Source organism: Enoplosus armatus, chromosome 19, assembly GCF_043641665.1.
Source record: "Enoplosus armatus isolate fEnoArm2 chromosome 19, fEnoArm2.hap1, whole genome shotgun sequence".
Taxonomy (NCBI): Eukaryota; Metazoa; Chordata; class Actinopteri; order Centrarchiformes; family Enoplosidae; genus Enoplosus; species Enoplosus armatus.
Genome location: NC_092198.1, coordinates 17,053,789 through 17,075,513, shown reverse-complemented (window position 1 = coordinate 17,075,513; position 21,725 = coordinate 17,053,789). Strand labels below are relative to the sequence as shown.

Sequence of the window (21,725 nt, the reverse complement as noted above, 5' to 3'; positions counted from 1 at the left end):
GTTTTGTTGTTTGTTTAATATTTTTGAACCAATCTAACCTCTTCATTGTGAAGCCGTGCTGTAACAACACACAACAACAGACAGAGGGAGCCTGGTTTGATGTCCACTGATCAACAATTCATTCAATTCATTGATCAGTCAATCCACAAAAAACACTGAACATCTCTGGGTTTTGGACTGCTGGTTCTAAATTTGTGATCTCGGAAATTGTAATAGACATTTTCAGACTTCACAGAGAAAATAACGGGCAGATTAAATAATAATCGTGCTGAGATTAGCATTATGGAAAGATTCATCTTCGTGGAGAGCAAAGTAGTCTTGCCATTGTCATTTAAACAAATCAGATTTCACCATAGGATGGGGCAGCATTGGGGCTCAAATGAATCCTACAGTCAGGTTATCTGCAAACAATCAATAATACTAAATGGAAAAATCATAACTACATTTATCTATTTTTGCTTGTTTGCTTGTATTTGCTTTTGCTGTGAGTCACGAGCCCATAAATCTCCTCCATAAAGTGCTGTAGCTACGGTAACATGTAAGCTAACAAACAATCCTAATTCTTTCTATCTGGACTGGGAAAGAAAACCAGAGGTGCTTTTTCAGAGGGTATGGGGATTGTATTTCAAACTCAGTTCTAAGCATTGGTGCTCTTGGATCAGCAAAGTCTTGATATCTCATTTTATACGATGAGATATCTATTGTTTCAGCCAGAGATGTGAGCAGCTCTCACATCCAACATCATGGCCGGCCCTCCACCCGACTGATCATCTCTCTGCGACACCAAACGCTTTTGTGAATCTTCAAGCTGAACATCTTTTCTTACTTTCTCTCATCCCTCTCGTCTTTCCCTCTTCCTCTCTTCTCCCTATACTCTCTTTCATCTCAGCTTCCCTTATTCTGCTCCAAGCTTCGTCCTCCTTTTCTTTTCATCTCTCCTCTCTGTGACCGTTTTCTCTTTCTGTCTATCCACTCTCCCCATCACTTCATTTCCCCCCTCTCTGTCCTGTCCTCTCCTCCGTTATCCTCCCTCATTTCTCTTCTTTCACCTCTATCCTTCATTTCACCTCTAAATCTCTCTCCTCTATTCCTCCATCCTTTTGTCTCCTGTCCCCTTCTTTCCCTCCCCGTCTCTCTGTCCCTCTCTAAAACATCCATTAGTCAGGGCCAAGTTGAGTTGATGGTGTTTTTAACCTCGCTTAACCTTTCTCCACACACACACACACACACACACACACACACACACACACACACACACACACACACACACACACACACACACACACACACACACACACACACACACACACACACACACACACACACACACACGCCCTGCCTGCCAGCATAGTTAGTAAAAATAGATTTATGCGCTCAACAACCAGTGATGATGGATAAGGTGGAGGTAACCCTCTGTCCCCTCACTCTCACACACAGATACACGTTACACTAAAACACGCAGGCACGCACATAAACATAGAAACAGGTACCCACACATGCACATACACACATAGGCAAACCTGCAAATACGAATGCATGTGCAAACACAATACACACCAAATACTTAAATAATGGATCTATTTATTTATTTATTTATTTATCAGTGATCAGGATGAAAGAGTGCAGTATCAGTACAGGGACTTGTCTGTGTGTGAGTGAGTGAGAGTGTTTTCAGCCGTAAGACAATCTAATCAGCATACTTGCCAACAAACTAAAATCTCATTAATATGCACTCATGGAAACTTCATTCACTTAGAGTAAAGGTGCTTGTGTGTGTGTGTGTGTTTGCGTGGTCAGCTAAAAGCTAAGGTAGCTACAGTGACGGATCAACGGCCGCTCTGTGAACGTGTCTTTGTGAATGGACATTTCTCTGTGTGTGTGTGTTTTGGATAAAAGACAATCCAATTAGCCCAGTTGCCAACAAATGCAAATCGCATTAATATGCACTTATGAAAACCCGAAGTGACGGGAAAGGGGTGACGTTTTCATAAGTGCAGTATTTGGGTGTGCATGAGTGTGTCCATGTGTTGAACCCACCTCTCCAGACTGTCTGCGTCTTCGCTTGGAGTTCAAGAGGTTTGCGTTCCGGGCCTGAGGAGGAAAGATTTTCAGAAAAATGGGCGAATAATGCTGTTAACAAATAACATTACACATTTTGTTAGCACGTGCAGCAAGGGAAAGATTGAAGGGGCATAATACAACATGTGATTTTTCCCAACATGTTTCACAACAACTGCAACTGTTTTCATACCACATAATAACGGTAAACAGTAAGGACTTGTCACAGCATACAGTTTTTGCAGTTACTTTACAGTTACAAGGACATTAAATGCAGCTGTCCATGAGTTCTCACAAAGAGAAAGAAAATTGGTTTTCAAAAAATGATATACTTATTTTTTACGAGATCTTCCTGGAGCGGTCTGATCTCCCTGCCTTGTGTGTGTATTAATTTGGTCATTCTTTGTTTTAGGGGTCCACAATTTTTATATCATTTCATAATAATTACCAAGGTGTTTCCTGGAAAGAACTATGAAATTTGGTACTAATTATATGGATTATATAGAAACAGTGGTAATTTTGTATACTTCCAATGAATCAGTTTAAATTAATTTTACTGTAGCCAGATCCAGAGTCTTTTCGTCAGTTCAGATCAGCTGAACGTAAACATATATAAAGAATAAAGTATACAATAATTTATTTATTTATTTGGTTTAAAAATGTAACTTTTCCTATTTTCCCTATAATTAGTACCAAATCACGTAGTTCTTTCCAGGAAACTTTCTAGAATCATTCGGAAATTATTTGGAAATGACGGACCAGTAAAATAAAGCGCTAACCTAAAGGAAGTGAGTCACAGCTTAAATGGAAAAGATGAAACCGAACCTGCTGGCTGATTTGTGAAGGTCCGCCTACTGCCAGCAATATGGTCCCAGTGTCTGCCAGAGTGCTGAACGACAGGCTGATCTCTGTGTCCACCGCCAGCGACAGGCCACCCAGCTCCATGTATCCCGGCTTAGAGAAACTGACTGTGTACAGGTTCTGTGAGACAGAGATGAAATTTGTATTTCAGTATACATCAATCAATAGACAAATTGTTTACTCCTAAATTTTACAAATCACAGTCTGATGGAAAAGTAAAAAAAAAAAAAAAGAGGAAAAGTAAAAGTAGTGAAAAAAATAGCAGAGTTTGGTTGATCAATGTTGTGATGAATTATGTGACCAGACTAAATTCCCTCTGAGGTTTTAGTCAAGTCAAGGCTTGACTCTTACAAGAGACAACTTTTAGAGGCATGCAGTTTTACAAAAACTATCAAATGCGCCGTCATCCACTTGTGGTTGCAAAGCGGAAATACTCACACGTACACACAACACTCACACAGAAACTCTCATCCTTGTAGCATAGCAGAGTGATTGATGGAGGAAAAAATAAAACAGATAAGAGGAATAGAAAGACATTAATTATACGCACACTCAACCCTGGGCCTTTATAATCTCTCATACAGTCTCTGTGCACTGGGAGCATGGCCGCATGTTTGCGTGAATTAATGCAACTTGTGTATAGAAATCATAGTGAATGCCTTGAATGGCTTTGGAAACTCCAATGTACATTCAATGCATATGTATGTGTGTTTTTAGAGGAAAACATGCATGACTGAATCAAATATAAAGGGTGATTCAAGTGTGTACATATTAGGCTAGTACAACAGTTTGAACTGGTTATTAGATTTCTGACCTTCACTCTATAGCTTCACTTTCTCTATCTTCATATTTTATATTTACAGTCACATTTATTTCCTGAATAAAGTAATGTAAAGAAACATTGTAAAGTGAATGGCTAATGAGAGAGAAAGAGACACACTCAGGTAGGAAAAGCACAAGAGGCAGGGTCAAGAATGGGTGAACCAGAGGAAGAGGTCAGGTTATACATGTAATGACCTTTTCAAAAATCATTTATGTAATATATTCATTTTCCATGTACATATTCACTCACCTTCTATTCAGTGACATTCTGACACGTATAAACAGACGTTAAATAGCATTATCTACTACTATAAGTAAATGCTATTCAACAGCAAGGTTTTACCAAATGTGTTTTCTGAAAATACTGTGCTGCAGATGAACTTTACATGCTCTACTAACTTCATTAAACTAGCGAGACACATTAAATACATTTTACAGTGTATCTTCAGTAAGTATATAAATGCAAGCAGGCATCATACGTCTGTAATATCTGAGTGTTTTAAGAGTTTAAATAACTGTAGAGGCATAAACCTACAGCTAAGTGGACACTCTTACCTCTACAAAACATCCTTTAGTGACCCCAGTATAATCTGAACTGCTGAGGAGATTAAATGGAGTCCTGGAGACTTCAATCTCCCGAAGACAGCCGGCATATCGCTTCAGAGTGACCTCTGGCCTATAAAGACATTATAACAGTTTTAGTAAAGAGTATGTATAGCTAATAAAATGTCAAACTCCATGGGATTTCCTGTGTCTCAGCGGTGTAATAGAATAAAAAAAAAGCTATATTACTGCAGCAGTGAAGCTATTGCATCATGTATCCAGAAGCAGAGTGACATCAACAACAAGAGTAATCTGAATATGCCGTTTGTCAGTATTGTCAATATGAATAAATTGGGATTTATTATATGAATCAGTTTTTAGCACAGTTGATTTTGATGTAATGTCAGGCATTGTCCAGGTTGCAGTATTATTCAAGAGGAAAGGAGAAAAAATGCTCCACCTTCAGATAATCTTGGGCTGTGATCACACTGATCATGGTATTAGCAGTGTAATGCACCTTTGGAATTGTTTTCAGTGAATTATGGCTTTACTTTTGTAGCTCAGCAAAAACTGTTGCTTGCAGTGCTACAAATAATTAGTAGAGATACTTAGATCCGCATCTAAAATACAATTTGAATATGATTATGGCGCTGATGCCTGTAAGGCAGAGTCATAAATGTGAGAAATTCCACCTAAATGTTGCTGAACAGACAAACGTCAAATTCAGATTAATAAAAAGATAGAGAATGTGATTTCCAGCCGCTGTGTTGAGGAGCAGGAGCCTACAGGCGCCAGCCAAGATGCAAACAAACATATACACTGTGGGCTATACAGCATCATCAGCATGGCTAGCCTCATGCAGAGGGCAATATACAATAAAATGTACTATATGTCTGATTATGAGATTTATTTATTTACCTGGCTGTCATGCTGTTAAGACAAAACATGATATTAAAGCATTAGCATACTTTCTACAAACACAGTTTCACCTAATGACTCATCTCAACTAGTCAAGTTTTTCTACTCAACCGTCTAATTGGTTGTGAAGAGGCTGATTGTACTTGGTCAACAACCAAATCTGGAAAAAACAGCCCTATTAGCAGCTTAATTTTACAGCATCAAAGTGTCTACATAATGAAAAATGTGTTAAAACGCCATTACATATGAATTAGAAAGATTGCAAATCAAATTACCCAATATCATCATCAATATATCTTACATATTATGGTCTACTTCACAATAAATACATGCACACTATATATGAGGGTCTAAATGTGCACATGTATGATGTTAAAACTGTGTGTGTGTACCTGTAGTTTCCAATGGTAGGCAGCCCTCCAAAATAGATCTTCTGTGCTTCCTTGAGGTTCAGACCAGTAGCTGAACCCTGAGATGTGGCAACTATCTTCTCCTCAGCACCACTGTCGATGTCCACAACGGTCACCGTGGCTTTAAAGAGACATAACAACAGAAAAGGCAGAAAGAAAAAATATACTTTGAGATTGAACAAATCTCTTCTATCTTGTTGCCAATTGCTTTCTGTAATGTGGAATTTCTATTGGACATGTAAGTTGCCTGATTTTTGTGAATTTCTGTATGTTTGTCTGTGCTTAACCTGGGTATGTTTGTTCACGCGCAAAGGTCTTCCTTGAAAAAGAGATATTTACAGGCGACTACCTGCTTAAACCAACAATTTAAACATTTCATATGTATTTATGTGTAATTAGTATTTTGCGAATGTAGACTGTTGTTGTTGTGTGTACCTTGTTTCTTGTTCCGTGACATTGTGAGGGATTTCCAGCGTCCATCATTGTGGCGGTTAGCTGATATGGCATCGCCAACTCCTGACCCAAGGTCAAAGTTCACCTTCACCTTGCCCCCTGACAGCTCCAAGGACATAAAGTCCTTCTACAGAGACAGCCGGGGAGAAAGTGTTGTGAGGTACTGACATTTGAAATCCCATAACATTCCAATAACAGTAGGCTATTATATATATATTCAATAGTTTGAGAAACTATTATTTTAATAGATTTATGAGTTTATCCCAGACGCTTGAAAGGTGTTATTACCCAACCGGCTGAGGAGGTTTCTAGACCATGGTTAAAATATGATCAAAACTAGATTTCACATAACAGAGGCTTTCACTTTATGCAGTTAGTAACCAAAGTTTGGACACAATCAGTATATAGTGTAAACCTTAGACAGTGATATCACCATTTGACACAGTCATAGGGCAAAAGTACTAAAGCCTTGGCCTCTGCACGTCTTGATTATTGTACTTTTAGTTGTTCTAAAAATGTGACTTAGTAAACGTACTTGTTATTGATCAGTCTGAGCCCTTACAATGTAAAATATTTAAAGCAGAGTTTAGTTATCCGGGCTCTTTTCATGGGTTACAATCATTTGGGTTTCACTTTGTTGCATACATACCATATCTTCAGTAGCCAAATACATGAGCAGGGCTTCGGAGGAGAACGTGCGGAACTTGAAGGTCACAGTGGAAACATTGGGGTTCCACCTGGTGGGTCGTCCCACTGCGGCGTAGCCTTCACCATCCAGCTGAACTATCCCCTCACTATCCAAACGCTGGGGGCTAAAAATAAATAAATAAAATTGCTAAAATGACCATTGCTATATTGCTTTACTATTGTTTCCTGTCCAACTGTCAAAGAAGTTTGAAATGTCACAAAAATAAATTATAGAAAAATAAAGTAGCAAGACGGAGATGATGAAGTGGCCTCTTGAATATTAAAATTACCACAAGATCCATAAGAAAACTGACTGAATGTTGTTTTTAATCCCATAAATTCAATTTCATAACACAACAGCAGATTATGTAAACCTAAATACAAATGTATGATTTTATAACATCCATTATAAATAGGAAAGGTATAATGATAGTGGGAATCAAGGAGAAAAAAAGAATAAAATATTGCAATTTCTAAAAAAATATGAATGACCTTGTGAATAAGTGTTTGTATACCTGACAACACATCCTTTACAGTCTCCCTGTCTCTCTCTGTAGTTCCACAGTCCAATAGGTTTGCCATCCAAGAATGTCTCCCCCATGCAGCCTGTGAATGTTGTTGTTCTTACTGCCTCTGCTTTCTAACAGATAGAAGGAGGAAAATAGTGTGAAAAAGAAAATGTTTCTTGATGTTGTTAGACACAGGCAAAGAGACAGACAGACAGACAGACATACCTTGACAGTGCCGAGTATTCCTCCTACATACAGGTAGGCGTTCTGGTCAACGTCCAGGATGGTGTAGGCCGTTGGCGAGTTGGCACTGGCTGGGGTCGGCATCATACCAGCCATAGAGCCTTCCAGAGGATATACTGATATGGTGCCATTCAACCCATTACTGGAGACAGAGAGAGAACGGGTGTGTATGTTATTTTGTTTGCCATTCTGTATCTGCTGGAAGACATTACAATGACTGAAGAAGTTGCAGACACTTGGAATCAGTTTTTATGAACTCTTGGTGCTAAAGATGAATGATAGAAACACGTAGCGGAACCAGTTTGTAGCAGTGGAACCTCTGAGCTTTACAGTGAAATTAATCTCCCACCTTGGAGTTTGTTTTCAAAGGAGGAACAGCATTTCTGTGTCATGTAGGGGAACATTTTTAAGACTTATAGTCTGTGTGATCCAATTGGAAAGCACATTTGGGAAATCTCCCGGATGGTAACACATGGTGCAGGTGGGACCTCTGCATGGTGTGAATGGGTCTTGTGTTGGACGGTCTGCATACAGCACCACTTCAGCTTTCACAGAGAAAAACTGGATCTGCTAGAATACACTGTATCTATGTAATGATGTGCCACAGGCTGTCAAGGCTGCAAACTCTTGATTTCCCATGTGAAGCATGAAATGTAGTTGTTAGGTTGGTTTATTTTTGCTGTTAGTATTGGCTGTTGTTGGTTAGATTAGGTTATAGTGAGGGCAAGGTGAATAAATCAGTGCCACACCTCCACTTCTTTTTCCACATTTATAAAATGTAATTGCTAAAATGTATCTCAATTCTTCATGCTAAATAAATATTGTACTGCATCTCAGTGTTTGTATTCCAACATACATTCAATAGAGACTAAATGTTTCAGGGCCGGAGAGTTTGAGTTTAACATAGATAAATAATAAGGTCTATAAATGTTTGTAGGATCATTTACATACATATATACACACATTTGCATGTGAGTGAATCTATCTGTTTGCTCTGTAATGGGTGTCCTTTGTGATGCCACTTTCTAACATTGTAACCTCAATTTGTAGGTGCATGTTTGAGGATGCGTATGTATGTATATACAGTTAGGCCCAGAAATATTTGGACAGTGACACAATCTTCATGGTTTGGGCTCTGCAAGCCACCACATTGGATTTGAAATGAAACAACTAAGATGCAATTGAAGTGCAGACTTTCAGGTTTAATTCAAGGGGTTGAACAAAAATATCCTATGAAACATTTAGGAATTGTAACTTGAATTGTATGTATGTATGCATGTATGAATATGAGTATATAGTATAAGTGCATGAGCTATGCATCATCATTGTGCTTCTCAATATCCAAGGTGAAATGTAAGATGTGACTATTCTTTGTATTGTAGCCAACGTGTTTGTTTGAGAAACATTACATATAAATGTGTCAAGAAGAAGAAGAGAAACAGAGCATATTCATTTACGTGTGTGCAAACTTCTTACCGAGACGCCTCTATTCTGTGCCAGTTCCCATCATGGATGGTGTGATGGGGATATTCGACCTTTCCCACACCTGAACCCACGTCCCAAAGGAAATTCACCTTCCCTTTACGCATCTCTAAGGCCAGGAAATCAACCTGAGACACACAGAAAACATACGCTGAACATACTGTATATAAAGTGCTATGCTTGTGATGAGCTATCATTTCAACATAGTCAAGGAATTGAAGAGAGAAAGGAAGAGAAGAGAGATAGAGAAATAACAATGCAATGAGCCAATTAAGTTGGGGGTCTCACAAGAGAAGCAGTAGAGGCTGAGATGTCCTGACTTAATAAGTCAAGACCCAAAAACAATGGATCTTACATGTGTAAAGTCAGGGGAGTTTAAATAATGCTGGGATGGGAAAAACAGACATGGTAAACCTCGGTGGAAATTTCTCAACTAATCCAACACTTTGTGAAAGTGGTTCTGGCAGCAATGTAACCAGAAACTGAATTGTAGTCGGAGGAAAAGCTGGTGAAAGTAGCTTTCGTCAGCAGTGGATTTGCCCCCACTACACACAACCAGAGGCCTTTCAGCCTGACATTAACATGCATGACTGTGAATGACTGCACGGTAATCAGATAGCAGATAAAATAGGTCAAGTTTAGGTTTTAATTCAGGCAAGATATGCATACTGATCATCAGACCTCACAAGTCTCAACCAGAGGTCGTCAGGTAAACCTCTGGCCACCAGGCGCAAATGCCATGTATCAAACTGTGCAACTGGGAAACAATTTAATATCAGAATTCTGTAATAAAAAAGTAACGTCCATAACAGTTTCACTACTTTTAGTTGAAAATTGTATAATGCAAAGCCTTGCTGTTGCTCCTGGGAGGACAGAACACAGGAGTTATGCAACACTGTTGGCATTGATGTGGAATGATGATTAATAAGTGTCCAAAGTCTCAATTTATTACTAACTACAGAGAACCTTATAGAGTATTTATCATGCAGGGAATAGTGAATGAGCAACTTCACACCCAGCTCTGGTCTATTCTGAGGGTACAAAGGCTGAAGTTTTCTCCATCTGTCTCTATAAGTGGATTTCACAGGATCTTGCTGTATTTTGATTAATGGTCTTATTACTTATGTATGAGCCAAAAAAATTAATAAGAGAATTTTGAGCATATGCCCTCATCTGGATGCTGTCTCTGAAGTACACACTCTAACACACATATACACAGCATTATTATTCATATAGTATTATGCACAATTAGAGATTATTAGGGAGTCACATTTGAAGACACAAATGACACACACACACACGCACACACTTATCTTTCTAGTCTCTCCAGGGTAATGGCGATTATTCATTAGCACAGATCACAGGGCAGCATCGTTATTATTCAACTAGCATTACACACTATTAGTGAAATGTTAGAGGTGCATGCACACATACACGCACACAAACAGAGCATTACTATTCATACTGAATTCTTCACTATTAGAGATATTAGTGAAAGACACACACAAAAACACAGACACGTGCATGCGCGTTCAAGACTTCCCAGTCAAATGAAGCAAAGCTGTGATTTCTCAGGGGAAATCAGGCTAAAGCAGATAGCAACACAAACTTGTTGTTAATTGCTGCTGCTCCTTAGGACACACACACACATACTCACACATATGCACACTTGTTATCAGTGGTACCTTAAAACAGCAGGGTGCTATGTTTATAGGGGTGTTAGTGAGTATTTGTCAAGAAGTATTAATTATTCTCATATTAGACAAATCACTCTGGGAGTATGTGTAGGCTGTGTGTGTGTGTGTGTGTGTGTGTGTGTGTGTGTGGCTGAGAGAGAGGAACGCAAGGCTGTGCTTCTCTCTGTGCATGTATACTTCTGTGTGTGTATGTTTATATACACACACACTTTTGTAACGCAGGCATTTTCAAGTATGATAAATGCTACACAATATAGAGCACCTCAACATTGTATTAAATATGATTAATGCTTTAATATGAAACATTTAAAAATATGAAACTGTCAACTGGATTTTCTATGTGGTCAGCAAAAAATACCAAAGCCATATAGATATGGTATAGATATGACATATATAAGTTTGACCATTTGTTCCCCAGAGCCATAAAGACATATTAGTTACCCCAAAAACTTAATGAAAGTTAATCAGCAATGTATTATTACAATGCAAATGCATGTTGTTGAAAATGTGGATGAGAAAACTGAGTAAAAGTCTATACAGTAAAAAATAAAAATAAATAAATAGATGATGTTGTTTTTGTGCTAATTTGTGCTGTACACTAAATAAGAAAACTGTATACTTACATATTTGGCTGATCCCAGGTAGAAGAGCAGGTTATCAGGTGTGGTGGTTTTAACGTGCAGGACGATGGTGTTGTACCTCCCTTTCCTGATATCGGGGCGGTAACTACGGAGACAGTCACCACCTGATGACACTGATACTTTGATCTGGAAAGAGGAAGAAAGAGACGAGAAATGAGGAAAATATTCACATGAATTTTCATGCTTTTGTCTTGTCTTTTAGTTATTTATTTTATATGTAGCAAAACGGAGTTAAAGTTAGTCTGCTGTTGACTTGTCTGTAGTGTCATACACATGTCATGGCTTTAGATAAAAAATTTTTTTCCAATATTTGCCGTAAATCTTGACTTAACTTTCAAACATTGCCAATGTTACCAAAACTGAAGCAATATAAAATCTAATATTTGGTAAGAAATGTATTCCTCAGATCGTGAAAAAAGCCTTAAACCACTGTAATGGAAAAGGTTTTTAAGGAAAAGAAGAATAGATTGACACTTTTACAAATGACCATTAAAATGGATCTGCAGGAAGTACAGCATAAATAATACACAAAAAACTGTTGTTGAGGCCGTGATCGTGTTGTCATACACGACATAAACTCTTCTCAAATATGATCAAGCTGCTGTACATGTCAGTGTGTTGACAACTTACTGAGTTAGCTTGTTTCCTGGCTTGGTTGATCAGTTCCTTGATTTGTGAGATGTTTCGCCTCAAATTGTCCTGCAGCTTTTTGATTGGCTGCAGCTTCTCCAACAGCCTGTCGGCCTCATCCTCTAAATCCTTCACTTTAGCTCCTGCAGCGTGGACTGAGGAGAGAGAGATAAAGTGCAGTAGCGATACAGTACAGTAGGTATCATCATGGATATATAGTGCATTATAGATGAGAGAGCTAGCATGTGAAGGGTGAGGAAAGGGTGACAAATAATGGCAGCTGAGGAAATAACAGATATTATTCAAAGAACCAGGAGAAATATGGCGGAAGAGCGAGAAAGATGGGGAAGCCTGTGAGAGCCGAACAATTAGTGTAGCTTAGCATTTCTACACTATTTACTATTATACGTTGTAAAGGCTTGAAACTGAAAAAGAAATATGGGAAGAAAGAGAGATAGAAAAAAATAAAGAGCTCCATGCTTTGCAGTGAGCAGAGCTATCATGCTCCAGCAGAGCAGAAAGGAGGCATTATTAGAAGCAACTACTGTTTATTGTGTAGCTATTAAAGATGGTCATTAAACCAATGCATGGTGCTCCAATACTGTTGTTGAAATCAGATCGTTTTGACATTGGTGATATAGATTAAGCTCAAAACACCAAATTCACACGATGCCGTTGATGATACAGTGTTTAAGTGGTGATTTTAAAATGTCCCAGCAAATTATCTAATAAGCCAGGCCTTCAAATGACTAAAAATGTGTGCTGGCAGGGAGGAAACATTACTCTCATCATATCTTGGTAATTACAACATGGTATTGGTGCACCACTTATAATAAAATTAGCTTCTATTAAGGTAAGTGAAATATACATACTGATGGCTGTGGGGATTGAAAAAAGAGAGACAGGGAGACAAATGTCAGGTTGGTTGAGTTTCAAGGTTTTGTTATTACTTTGTTGATGAAACTAGAATGTTTAGGAGGTAAAACACAAATGAAGTATGTAAAGGGGAAATAAACAAACCCACTTTGTCACAAAAAGCACTTCAAAAGCAAAACATTTTTGTGCAGTAACAGTTCTTAGTGACTTTTTTCCCCCAATGGTAAATATTTCATAAGCCAATGCTAAATGAGCCAAAAAACACTTTTCTGACTTTAATATCCAAAATAGAGAAAGATTTTCTTGCTGCTTTTACTTATTACTACTAGCCGACGTTACTATGTTTCTAGCCAAAAGTAAAGCACTTTACTGTTTTTCTCAGGGTCCTGGATCATCTGATTGGCTGCATTGACAGTGTCCTCCAGCTCGCTATAGTTCGCCTGTAGGCCATGGAGTCGCAGGTTCAAATCCCCAAGGCGCTCCAGGACGTCTATGGCCGTGGCGTTAGCATCTGCTGCTACAGCCTTTGTGGCTGCTAGCTTAGCTGCTGTGTCTGTCATTAAAAAAACAGAAACACAAAAACTACAGAGATGACATACATTAATCAGTGGCATAGCATTATTAAGTTTGGACCAATAGATGGGTTTTGTGGTGAATCGTGCTGCGCCAAAATGACGGATGTGATGGAGCTTGGAATTGATCAGTGTGACACCAGCTTGCTATGAGACATCTCTAGCTTCAGCTGATTCTGAGTATACATGAATACACTTTTTTGTTGTTTTCGCTGTGTTTGGTAAACAGTGAGGAATGAGTTGACAAACAGAGAGAGATCCTAGGTCAGATTTGAACAAAATTCATACTTAGAATTAAGTTTCCAAAGTTACAGTTTGATTGCCATTGGTTTGTATAATTTCTTCTTTATACTTTATGATATCAGTTTGTAGTAGTGTTCAGTTTTGGTCTGTTGTGTACATCTAATCTACACACACCAGACAATTTTGCAAGGTTGTTCTATCATCATTTGTCTAACATGATAAATAAGACCCATCTGCTGACTCCTGAAACACTGCAGACATCAGGACCTTGTTGTATAGAGGTCACTTCATCTCAGTAAAACCTTGTCTTCATTGACTACTGAGCCCTGCCTCTGGAACAACACTTTTCTCACCTCATCTCACAGAATTTGTTCAGAATCCTGTAGATTTCTGGCCATGACGACCACATTTTCTTTGCTGCAGTTCAGTCTGTCAGAAGAGCATTTAGTCTCTAGCAATCTGACCGTAACTGGTATTTTGAACTTGCTCACTGGCATTTGAATTAGAATTTAACATGTTGTGTTAACCTCTAGGTCGTCCATTTACAATTTGTAGTAGCTACATTTAACAGTTTGCTGCGTGTTGATCCAAATGCAGCCATGTGTATCACTGTGGTTCAATAACCCCGCTATCACTGCAGTGCATTTCTGTGTGTGTTTCTGTGAGTACTGACATGTGTCAAGTTGAGTTTACCAGAGCAACTGACCTCTATCAGCACAGTGATATTGATCCACTCTCTTTTTATCTCTCTCTCCCACACACACACAGTGTATTTGTGCAGACATACCATTGGGGATAGCGTTGAGCGTTGCCATGGTTCCGTTGACAGCTTTCAGCAGGTCTTTGGTTTTGTCTCTTGCTGCTTTAACTCTGCCCTTCAGCCCGGCCACACTATCTGCATTCTCTACACACACACACACACACACACACACACACACACACACACACACACACACACACACACACACACACACACACACACACACACACACACACACAGGATGATGATGGTTTGATTTGAAGCCAAGGCTGCCTACTAATAAAAACACTTCCCTCACCTCCTGAATGGAGAAGCGTGACTGACAGTAAGTCAAAGAGAGGCAGATTAAGAGTGACACTGAGAGCAGAAATACTATTTCAAATGAATACAACTCAACACTTTATAATGTTTGTATATCATTACTGTAATTCAGACTACAGCTCCTTACAACAATTAGTAGCCTACCTATATCCGTATACTGTACTCTCTATACTATACATAGTATTTTCTGTATGCAATATATTGTACTCACACACACACACTCATGGTTACCTTTGACATCATTTTGAAGTTGTTTAGCTTGGTTCAGCAGTTTGTGACTCTTCTGAAGGGCACCTTGAGCTGCTTCCTTGACTGGGACCTCAGGACCTAAAGCCTACACACACACACACGCACACACACACACACACAGAAAGCAACAGTGCAAAATCTGTGACTCAACATGCCTTCACTCAATGCTCCCAGAATAATTTAGATCCCACAAAAGAAATGTTTGGTGACACATAAAGAGGTGCAGTAATCTGCATACTACCTTTCTTTACGATCAAAGCACCACTACTTTGCATTACGAAATGATATTCTAAGAAAGGCCTTCAGCAAACTTTACTCCTCCTCACATTCATTCTCCACCTTCAACCCCTTCTTTCTTTGTTTCTTTGCCTCCCTCTCACTGTCTTTTTAGCTCTCTATTCTTTCTTGCCAAAGGTAAAGAAAAAAGACAGAAAAGACACGTGAACAAAATGTAAACAAGGGGGGTGAGTCGCAAAAGAAAAGGATAAAATGTTCAGAAAAAAATGAAAAAATGGCAAATAAATGAATTGACACACAGGACAGGGAAATCAAAAGAATAGAGGAAAAGAAACTGGGATAGAATAAAGGGTAAAAAAAAATAAAAGATGAGGAATGTAAAGTGTGAAACAAGGACAAGAACAGGGGGAAAAAGAGGGCGGGGGGTGAATAAATTAAGAAATAAAAGAAGGAAAGAGGAAGGAAAAAGGAGATTTCAGGTGTGTGTGGTCATGATAATGAAAGAGAGAGAGGGGGAAAAAAGAAGGAAGAAGAGGGACAGAGAAGTGCTTTGATCTCTCAGCCATGACTAATGGAGAGCCCAAGCTTACATTACTGTTACTGCATGCAAGACACAAACACACACACACACACACACACACACACACACACACACACACACACACACACACACACACACACACACACACACACACACACACACACACACACAGAGCACCACCTCTAGGATAGCTAGAATGGTTGTACTTGGTATTTACAGTACTGAATGTATGCAGGACCTGAATGAGAGGTGGATTACGTACCACCTGTACAGTTCAGCTGTGGGAAGTGAATGTGCTGTTTACAATCGTGCACTAGAGAAAGTCTTGGAAAACATGGAAAAGGAGACTAATCGGGCACAGGATGTTTTTCTCACAATTAATTATACATAATAAAAATAATGCATGCAATTCATGAAACCCTGAAGGAAACAGAAGTAAGAAATTGCTATTTTGAATTCGGCCAATAGGTGTGTGCAAGTCTCTCTGTGTGTGTTGGCATACATGGCCTCTTACCAGTGCCAGTGCCTCACTTGCCCTCTGTTTGGCTGCCTTTGCCTCTTTCTCCGCTGCATCGACATTTGCTTTAATGTTGCTGTAGGCCTTGAAGGCAGCTGTTGCATTGAAGGAGAGATTTTTAGCTTCGGCCAAAATACTGTGAGTAGAGAGAGGGCGAAAGAACAGAAAGGAAGTCAATTTGTTGTTTCTCTTTTACTATGTTGAACACAAAATTTGTTAAGTAAGGAAAAATCAAGTGCAGAGCAGTTTGTACTATTCTCAAATTTCTGCAGTGACACATCTACCACAAATACAGTACAGTGGTTTTGCTTCTAATCCTTGTCTTTAATTTCTTCTCAATAATTAGTCAATAAGAAAAGTAATGACATATACCCATCGCACGTTACAAGAGACTTAATCAAAAAGTTATTCATCTACTACTTTCAGCCCCATCTAGATCCTATAGGCTTTACCTGGGTGTGAACGTGTACAAATGTGCGGTAATGCGTTTATACTTACCCATCCAAAATGGCAGCAGAATCATTCAGCTGCTTGGCGTGTTCCTCTGCATCGTGTACGTGGTTAGCCAGGCTGCCGTCACTTAAACCATTGGTGAGGCGGCTGACTTTACCATCCAGCTGGTTATGAAGAGGAGCCAGATCTCTGTCCATCTCCTCCAAGTCCTACAGACAGAAAACAAAGAGGCTCTGCTCACTTTGTTGAGATTGAAAAGAGAAAAGGACTGACCCATTGGCACTATTTCTATGTTAACATTTACTGCTACCATATTGCCCTGTCCAGTACCTCTATCTCTTTGTTGATGTTGTCAGAAAGCTGGTTTGCTTCTTCCAGGAGACGTTCTCCTTCTCCAAGGACATCCTGTGCTTCCTGTTTCACTCCACTCACTGCAGAGCGCTTCCTCTGCAAAAAAAACAAACCGTATGAACATTAGAGCTCATTACCGAATAATCTGCTGATTATTTTCTTGACTAATTGAATCATTGTTTGGTCTACAAAGTGTCACATAACAGTTAAAGCTTTCACGAACAAAGCTTCTCTTCTACTGTTTTGCGAGTGAAACTATTTGTCTGTGCAGTCAGAGGCATCTTTTTTTAGGAGATCACAATTTACAAACAAAAAATGCAATAATGCATAGATACTTGGATGCAAAGCAGTAGCATAGTCTGTGTGGATGTTGTCTGGAGTGTTTTAAGTCAGTTCACTGAAGTCAAACCTAAATTGAAACCACAATAATGGCAGAGCAATCATTCAGGGAAATTATTATTTTCTGTACAGACTAGTTCCGAAAACCTCTTTATGGTAAAAAAAAAAAAAAAAAAAAAAAAAAGATTTCCAGTTATTGAAAATAATAAAAAGCAGTTAGAAGACACTAGGGACACACAATTAGTGATTTGATTAAATAACATGTGAACTCAGTATAACCCCAGTGTGTTGTGTGCGTATTCCACTTTCTTCACTGCATAATGCTTTTCTTTATAGAGGAAAAGACTGCAGGGTCAGAGAGAGACAAAGACAGATATTAAAAAAAGAAAGAGAAAGATAAGAGCGTGCACTGTATGTGTGTGTGTGTGATCACTGCAGAACGCTTCCTCTAGGACATGTATAATAATCTTTTCGACAAATGCTTGTTGTTTTGCTCTATTAGGAGTTGGTGCTGCCTGTGAGCTTGATGATGAATCATACACAAAAGGCTCGAAAAGAAGATAAGAATGTGTACTGTCTGAGATGAATAGATGGTTAGATGCTCGACTCTTTAGGATTCTTTCTTTGGACTTTTTCCAAATTAGGAGACCAATTTCAAAAGTTTAAATACTTTATACGTTTTCTTTTATACTAGTATGGATTCTGGGTATAACAACACATAATAGGTGTATTTCCCTCATATGCCTACACAGAGCGAGATTGAAAAGTAAGGCTGATGAAAGACTATATGTGAGCAGTGTAACAGCAGCTGTATATGCAGAGAAGAAGCAGACCATGACATCTTAAATGGATCACTTTATTGCAAAAGGGTACGTTAGATATAGTAGAGTACGTCCCATGTTAGTGTAGCAGCATGGCTTGGGTTTAGGCTTGAACTAGCTAGCAGGCTACACTCGATTACTTTACTTATTACAGTGGCCTTTTGTTCCAAACGCTTAGTTTAGTTGAGATGATTAGAAGGAGTAAAATAAAACATAACAGTTTCTCCTTTGCTTGTCACAGTAAAAACATCTAACATGATGAAAGAATTCAAATAGTACTTGAAAAGTATTTAATTACATGATATTTACGACATGATTGAGAGAACAGTGACCGCGAGTATAGAAATGATTTAGCATTCAAGCACACTGCTTTCTGACTGTGTTTGTGTATGTACAACTTGTGTGTAGCCATGTGTGAGTTTGTGTGTATCTGTACCTCCAGGGCTGTGAGGTTAGCTTGGTTTTGTTCAGCAAGTGAGCCAGTCAGCCTCATCTTTCCCTGGGCAGAGAGGAGTAGATCCTGGGCCTCCAGGAGCTTCCCCTCATGGTCTGAGAGCTTCTCTTTAATCTATAGAAGCAGATGGAGAAGCATTAAGTTAATGTCATTAATTTAGGGACATCGAAAAACAAAAAGGCGTAAAGATTAGAAGTTATAATTACCTCTGCTTTCAGGTCTTCTGTGGCCTGATGGGGGTCGCCAAATAATCTCTTCACTTTCTGATACAACTCCTCTGCTAGGCTGTAAGAAGAAGGGAAAGGAGAGACTAGAATATTTACATTTATATTTTGGTCATTACACACAGAGTTATTCATGGCTTATGAAAGTGGAACTGCAGAATAAGTTAGTGTATGTGAATGCAACACTTCACAGAGGAGAGGAGAGAAGAGGAGAGTTATTGTGATGCGTGAAAGAGCCTCAGCTAGTGAGAAAACAATGATCACTCCATATGACTGAATGTTGAAATGCTAGAATGAAATTGCCGATTTTCTTCTATTGACCCCTCAGGCAGGGTTGGATTACATTTTAGCAGTGTAAAACATTTCAAACACCGTCACACGAATGTGTGTGTGTTTGCATGTGACTGGGTGGGTGGGTGAAGCAACATGTGCTAATGTACACTGCAGCATGGCATGCTGTATCAATAACAACAACAACAGACAAAACCGGCAGAGAGCGAGACTCTAAAGGATAACTAAAGCCTAACCACTGCAGACATGGGCCTCATCAGTTTGTGCGTCTGATGAAGATTTTCTAAGGCATACACTTTGCATCACATCCAGTACGTATTCAGTTTAAAGCGACAGATATCCAGAGCTGACAATACAACTATTCAGAGAGTACAGGCGTGACAGTCACCAGGCTTTGTTACCCCCAGATTTAAAGTCTCGCCCCTCTCTATGACGGCAGGCTTCGCTTTCGAGTATAAACACTTTTCCCGTTGTACGAACTAGTTCTTTGCTAGTATAACCTGGCCCTTAAGTACACTGCCATTATGAAAATGGTGCGTGTGAATGTAGAGCCAGACTACCATCAAGGTTTGCAATGCAGCCTTTAGTTCATTCCAAATGTACTCATTATACTTTGCTTTGACACTAACTTTTAGAAAGCCTTCTCACTTTGGAAGTATTTAAAAAAGTTTAATAACCATATGTTTATCATAGCGTCCCTTAATGAGCCTTATTTATCACCTTCAGCATTAATTAAGACAACAAGGATCTAGTGTCCTCCAGCTGACATCACTCAGAGGACAATTTCACACAGTTTTGGGGATGTATGCAAGGTAATGATTGGGTTTGATGAACCTTTAATGAACCCTGTGGGGAATAGCATGAAGAAAACAGAATATAACTAAGTAAAAACAAATGGGAGGGGTGTTTAACTGACTATTACAACATTACAATATATAGCAATACAGTACATGAATGAAAAGTCAGATTTGCAGCATGTACGCAAAACTTTTCAGATTAACGACACACTGAAAAATATGTAAAATATGAAACTCATAGCTGTGCCAGCTTTGTTCTTTTTGCTGAAGCATCCCTTTGACATTTGTTGATGCTTGTGTTTTTCTCTGCTGCTCTGGTTGAAATCTCCCCTCAGGGTTCAGTCAAATAATCAACTGCAGACTGACTGACAAGTCATTCAGTGGCAATTTCTCTTTGTCTCCCTCATTCTCATACTCTCTCCCACTACAACCCCCTGTCCATCTGTCAGTTGTTCTCCTCTCCCTCTGTGACTTTCCTTCTCACTACACATTCTTTGTGGGTCTCTCTCTGCTTCTACCCCTACGGCGATACAGTACTTTTAATTAACTCATCGACCTCGTCAACATTTACTGCTGAAAGAGACAGACGGAGAGAGGGAGGGAGAGAAAGGAGGGATGAAGAGAGTAGATTACTAATTCCATCAAATGCCTGGGGAGGGAGGAAGATAGAGAGAGAAACATTTTGTTAAAACATCAGCAGAAATTCATGGCTTTAGGATATGAAGCAATCAGATGCCTGCTCAATGGAAGGTCTTTACTCCTGATGTCTCCTGTGTCAACAAAAAGAAAGAAATCAAGAAATCAAAGAAGGAAGAAAGAAATTTAAAGACCAGCGGTTTTACATGATTTAAGCTTTTTACTGTACTACAAATCATGTATACTCTACACCACAGCTAAGCAATTTGCAAACAAGGCTGCGTTGTTGTTGCTGCATTTGTTCTACCACTCCAGGCATCCACTGAGCTCCATTCATTTCTGTATGATATGAAAATCAATTAGAAACTTCGATAACAGCAAACATTGTGTCTGCATTCATTTTTGTTAAAGTTACATTATCAATATGAGTTAACAGTGCATGATTTTCAAATCACTCTGCACTTAAACAACTTTAAAAGGCAATGATGTTTACATCAATACATTACAAAACTTTCAGGAGTCTGCTGACTAATTTTCATAAAAATTTTGAAAAGCCATGGGTTGCATGGAAGGTGAAAAAATTGCAAAAACATTGTGTTCAGTTTGTCATTTTGCTAGTGTAAAAATGTTGCACACATTTTCGATAGTATGCAGGTAATATTTTTTGAGTTTTTTTTTTTTTACATAACGACTTAAGGTGAATTTTATGCCTGCATCTCATTGTGCAAGTTCAGCGAGAGAAAAAGTCTAGTGGGGAAACACCCTGAAGAACAACAAGCGAGAACATGGAAAAGTGGGATTGAATCCCAGCAGAGACAAAAACACACAATGTGAAAACATTAGCCTGCAGGTTACAAGTTTAAAACAAACTAAATTAAATATAAAAAAGAAAACAACAGGTAGGTGAAACAAGTGTGGCTCCATGCACACAATGAGGGAAATTAGGATTCTGGTCAAATCAACCAACATGACTTAAAAAGGAAACACAAAAACTACAAAACATTAAAACATTAAAAAAGTGCACAACAACAAAGTTGCTCAGTTGTTTCCTGTCTCCAAACACTACTCTCTTATTTTCACTCTATTCAT

At 38.9% G+C, this 21,725-nt stretch overlaps 1 protein-coding gene across 1 annotated transcript in view; it reads right to left on the bottom strand.

The window, feature by feature from the left end:
• lama2 (laminin, alpha 2) overlaps positions 1–21,725 on the bottom strand; it is a 165,018-nt gene that overhangs the window by 13,117 nt on the left and 130,176 nt on the right. Inside the window, exons 41-60 of the mRNA XM_070925380.1 lie at positions 18,895–18,973; positions 18,671–18,802; positions 17,054–17,170; positions 16,769–16,932; positions 16,268–16,406; positions 14,958–15,060; positions 14,433–14,549; positions 13,201–13,383; positions 12,827–12,832; positions 11,955–12,109; positions 11,307–11,450; positions 8,981–9,114; positions 7,487–7,646; positions 7,268–7,392; positions 6,715–6,877; positions 6,048–6,192; positions 5,595–5,733; positions 4,297–4,417; positions 2,884–3,039; positions 2,038–2,091 (exon numbers count right to left, since the gene is read on the bottom strand). Of these exons, the coding sequence (XP_070781481.1) occupies positions 2,038–2,091; positions 2,884–3,039; positions 4,297–4,417; positions 5,595–5,733; positions 6,048–6,192; positions 6,715–6,877; positions 7,268–7,392; positions 7,487–7,646; positions 8,981–9,114; positions 11,307–11,450; positions 11,955–12,109; positions 12,827–12,832; positions 13,201–13,383; positions 14,433–14,549; positions 14,958–15,060; positions 16,268–16,406; positions 16,769–16,932; positions 17,054–17,170; positions 18,671–18,802; positions 18,895–18,973 (2,536 nt within the window). The remainder of the gene's footprint in view (positions 1–2,037; positions 2,092–2,883; positions 3,040–4,296; positions 4,418–5,594; positions 5,734–6,047; positions 6,193–6,714; positions 6,878–7,267; positions 7,393–7,486; positions 7,647–8,980; positions 9,115–11,306; positions 11,451–11,954; positions 12,110–12,826; positions 12,833–13,200; positions 13,384–14,432; positions 14,550–14,957; positions 15,061–16,267; positions 16,407–16,768; positions 16,933–17,053; positions 17,171–18,670; positions 18,803–18,894; positions 18,974–21,725) is intronic.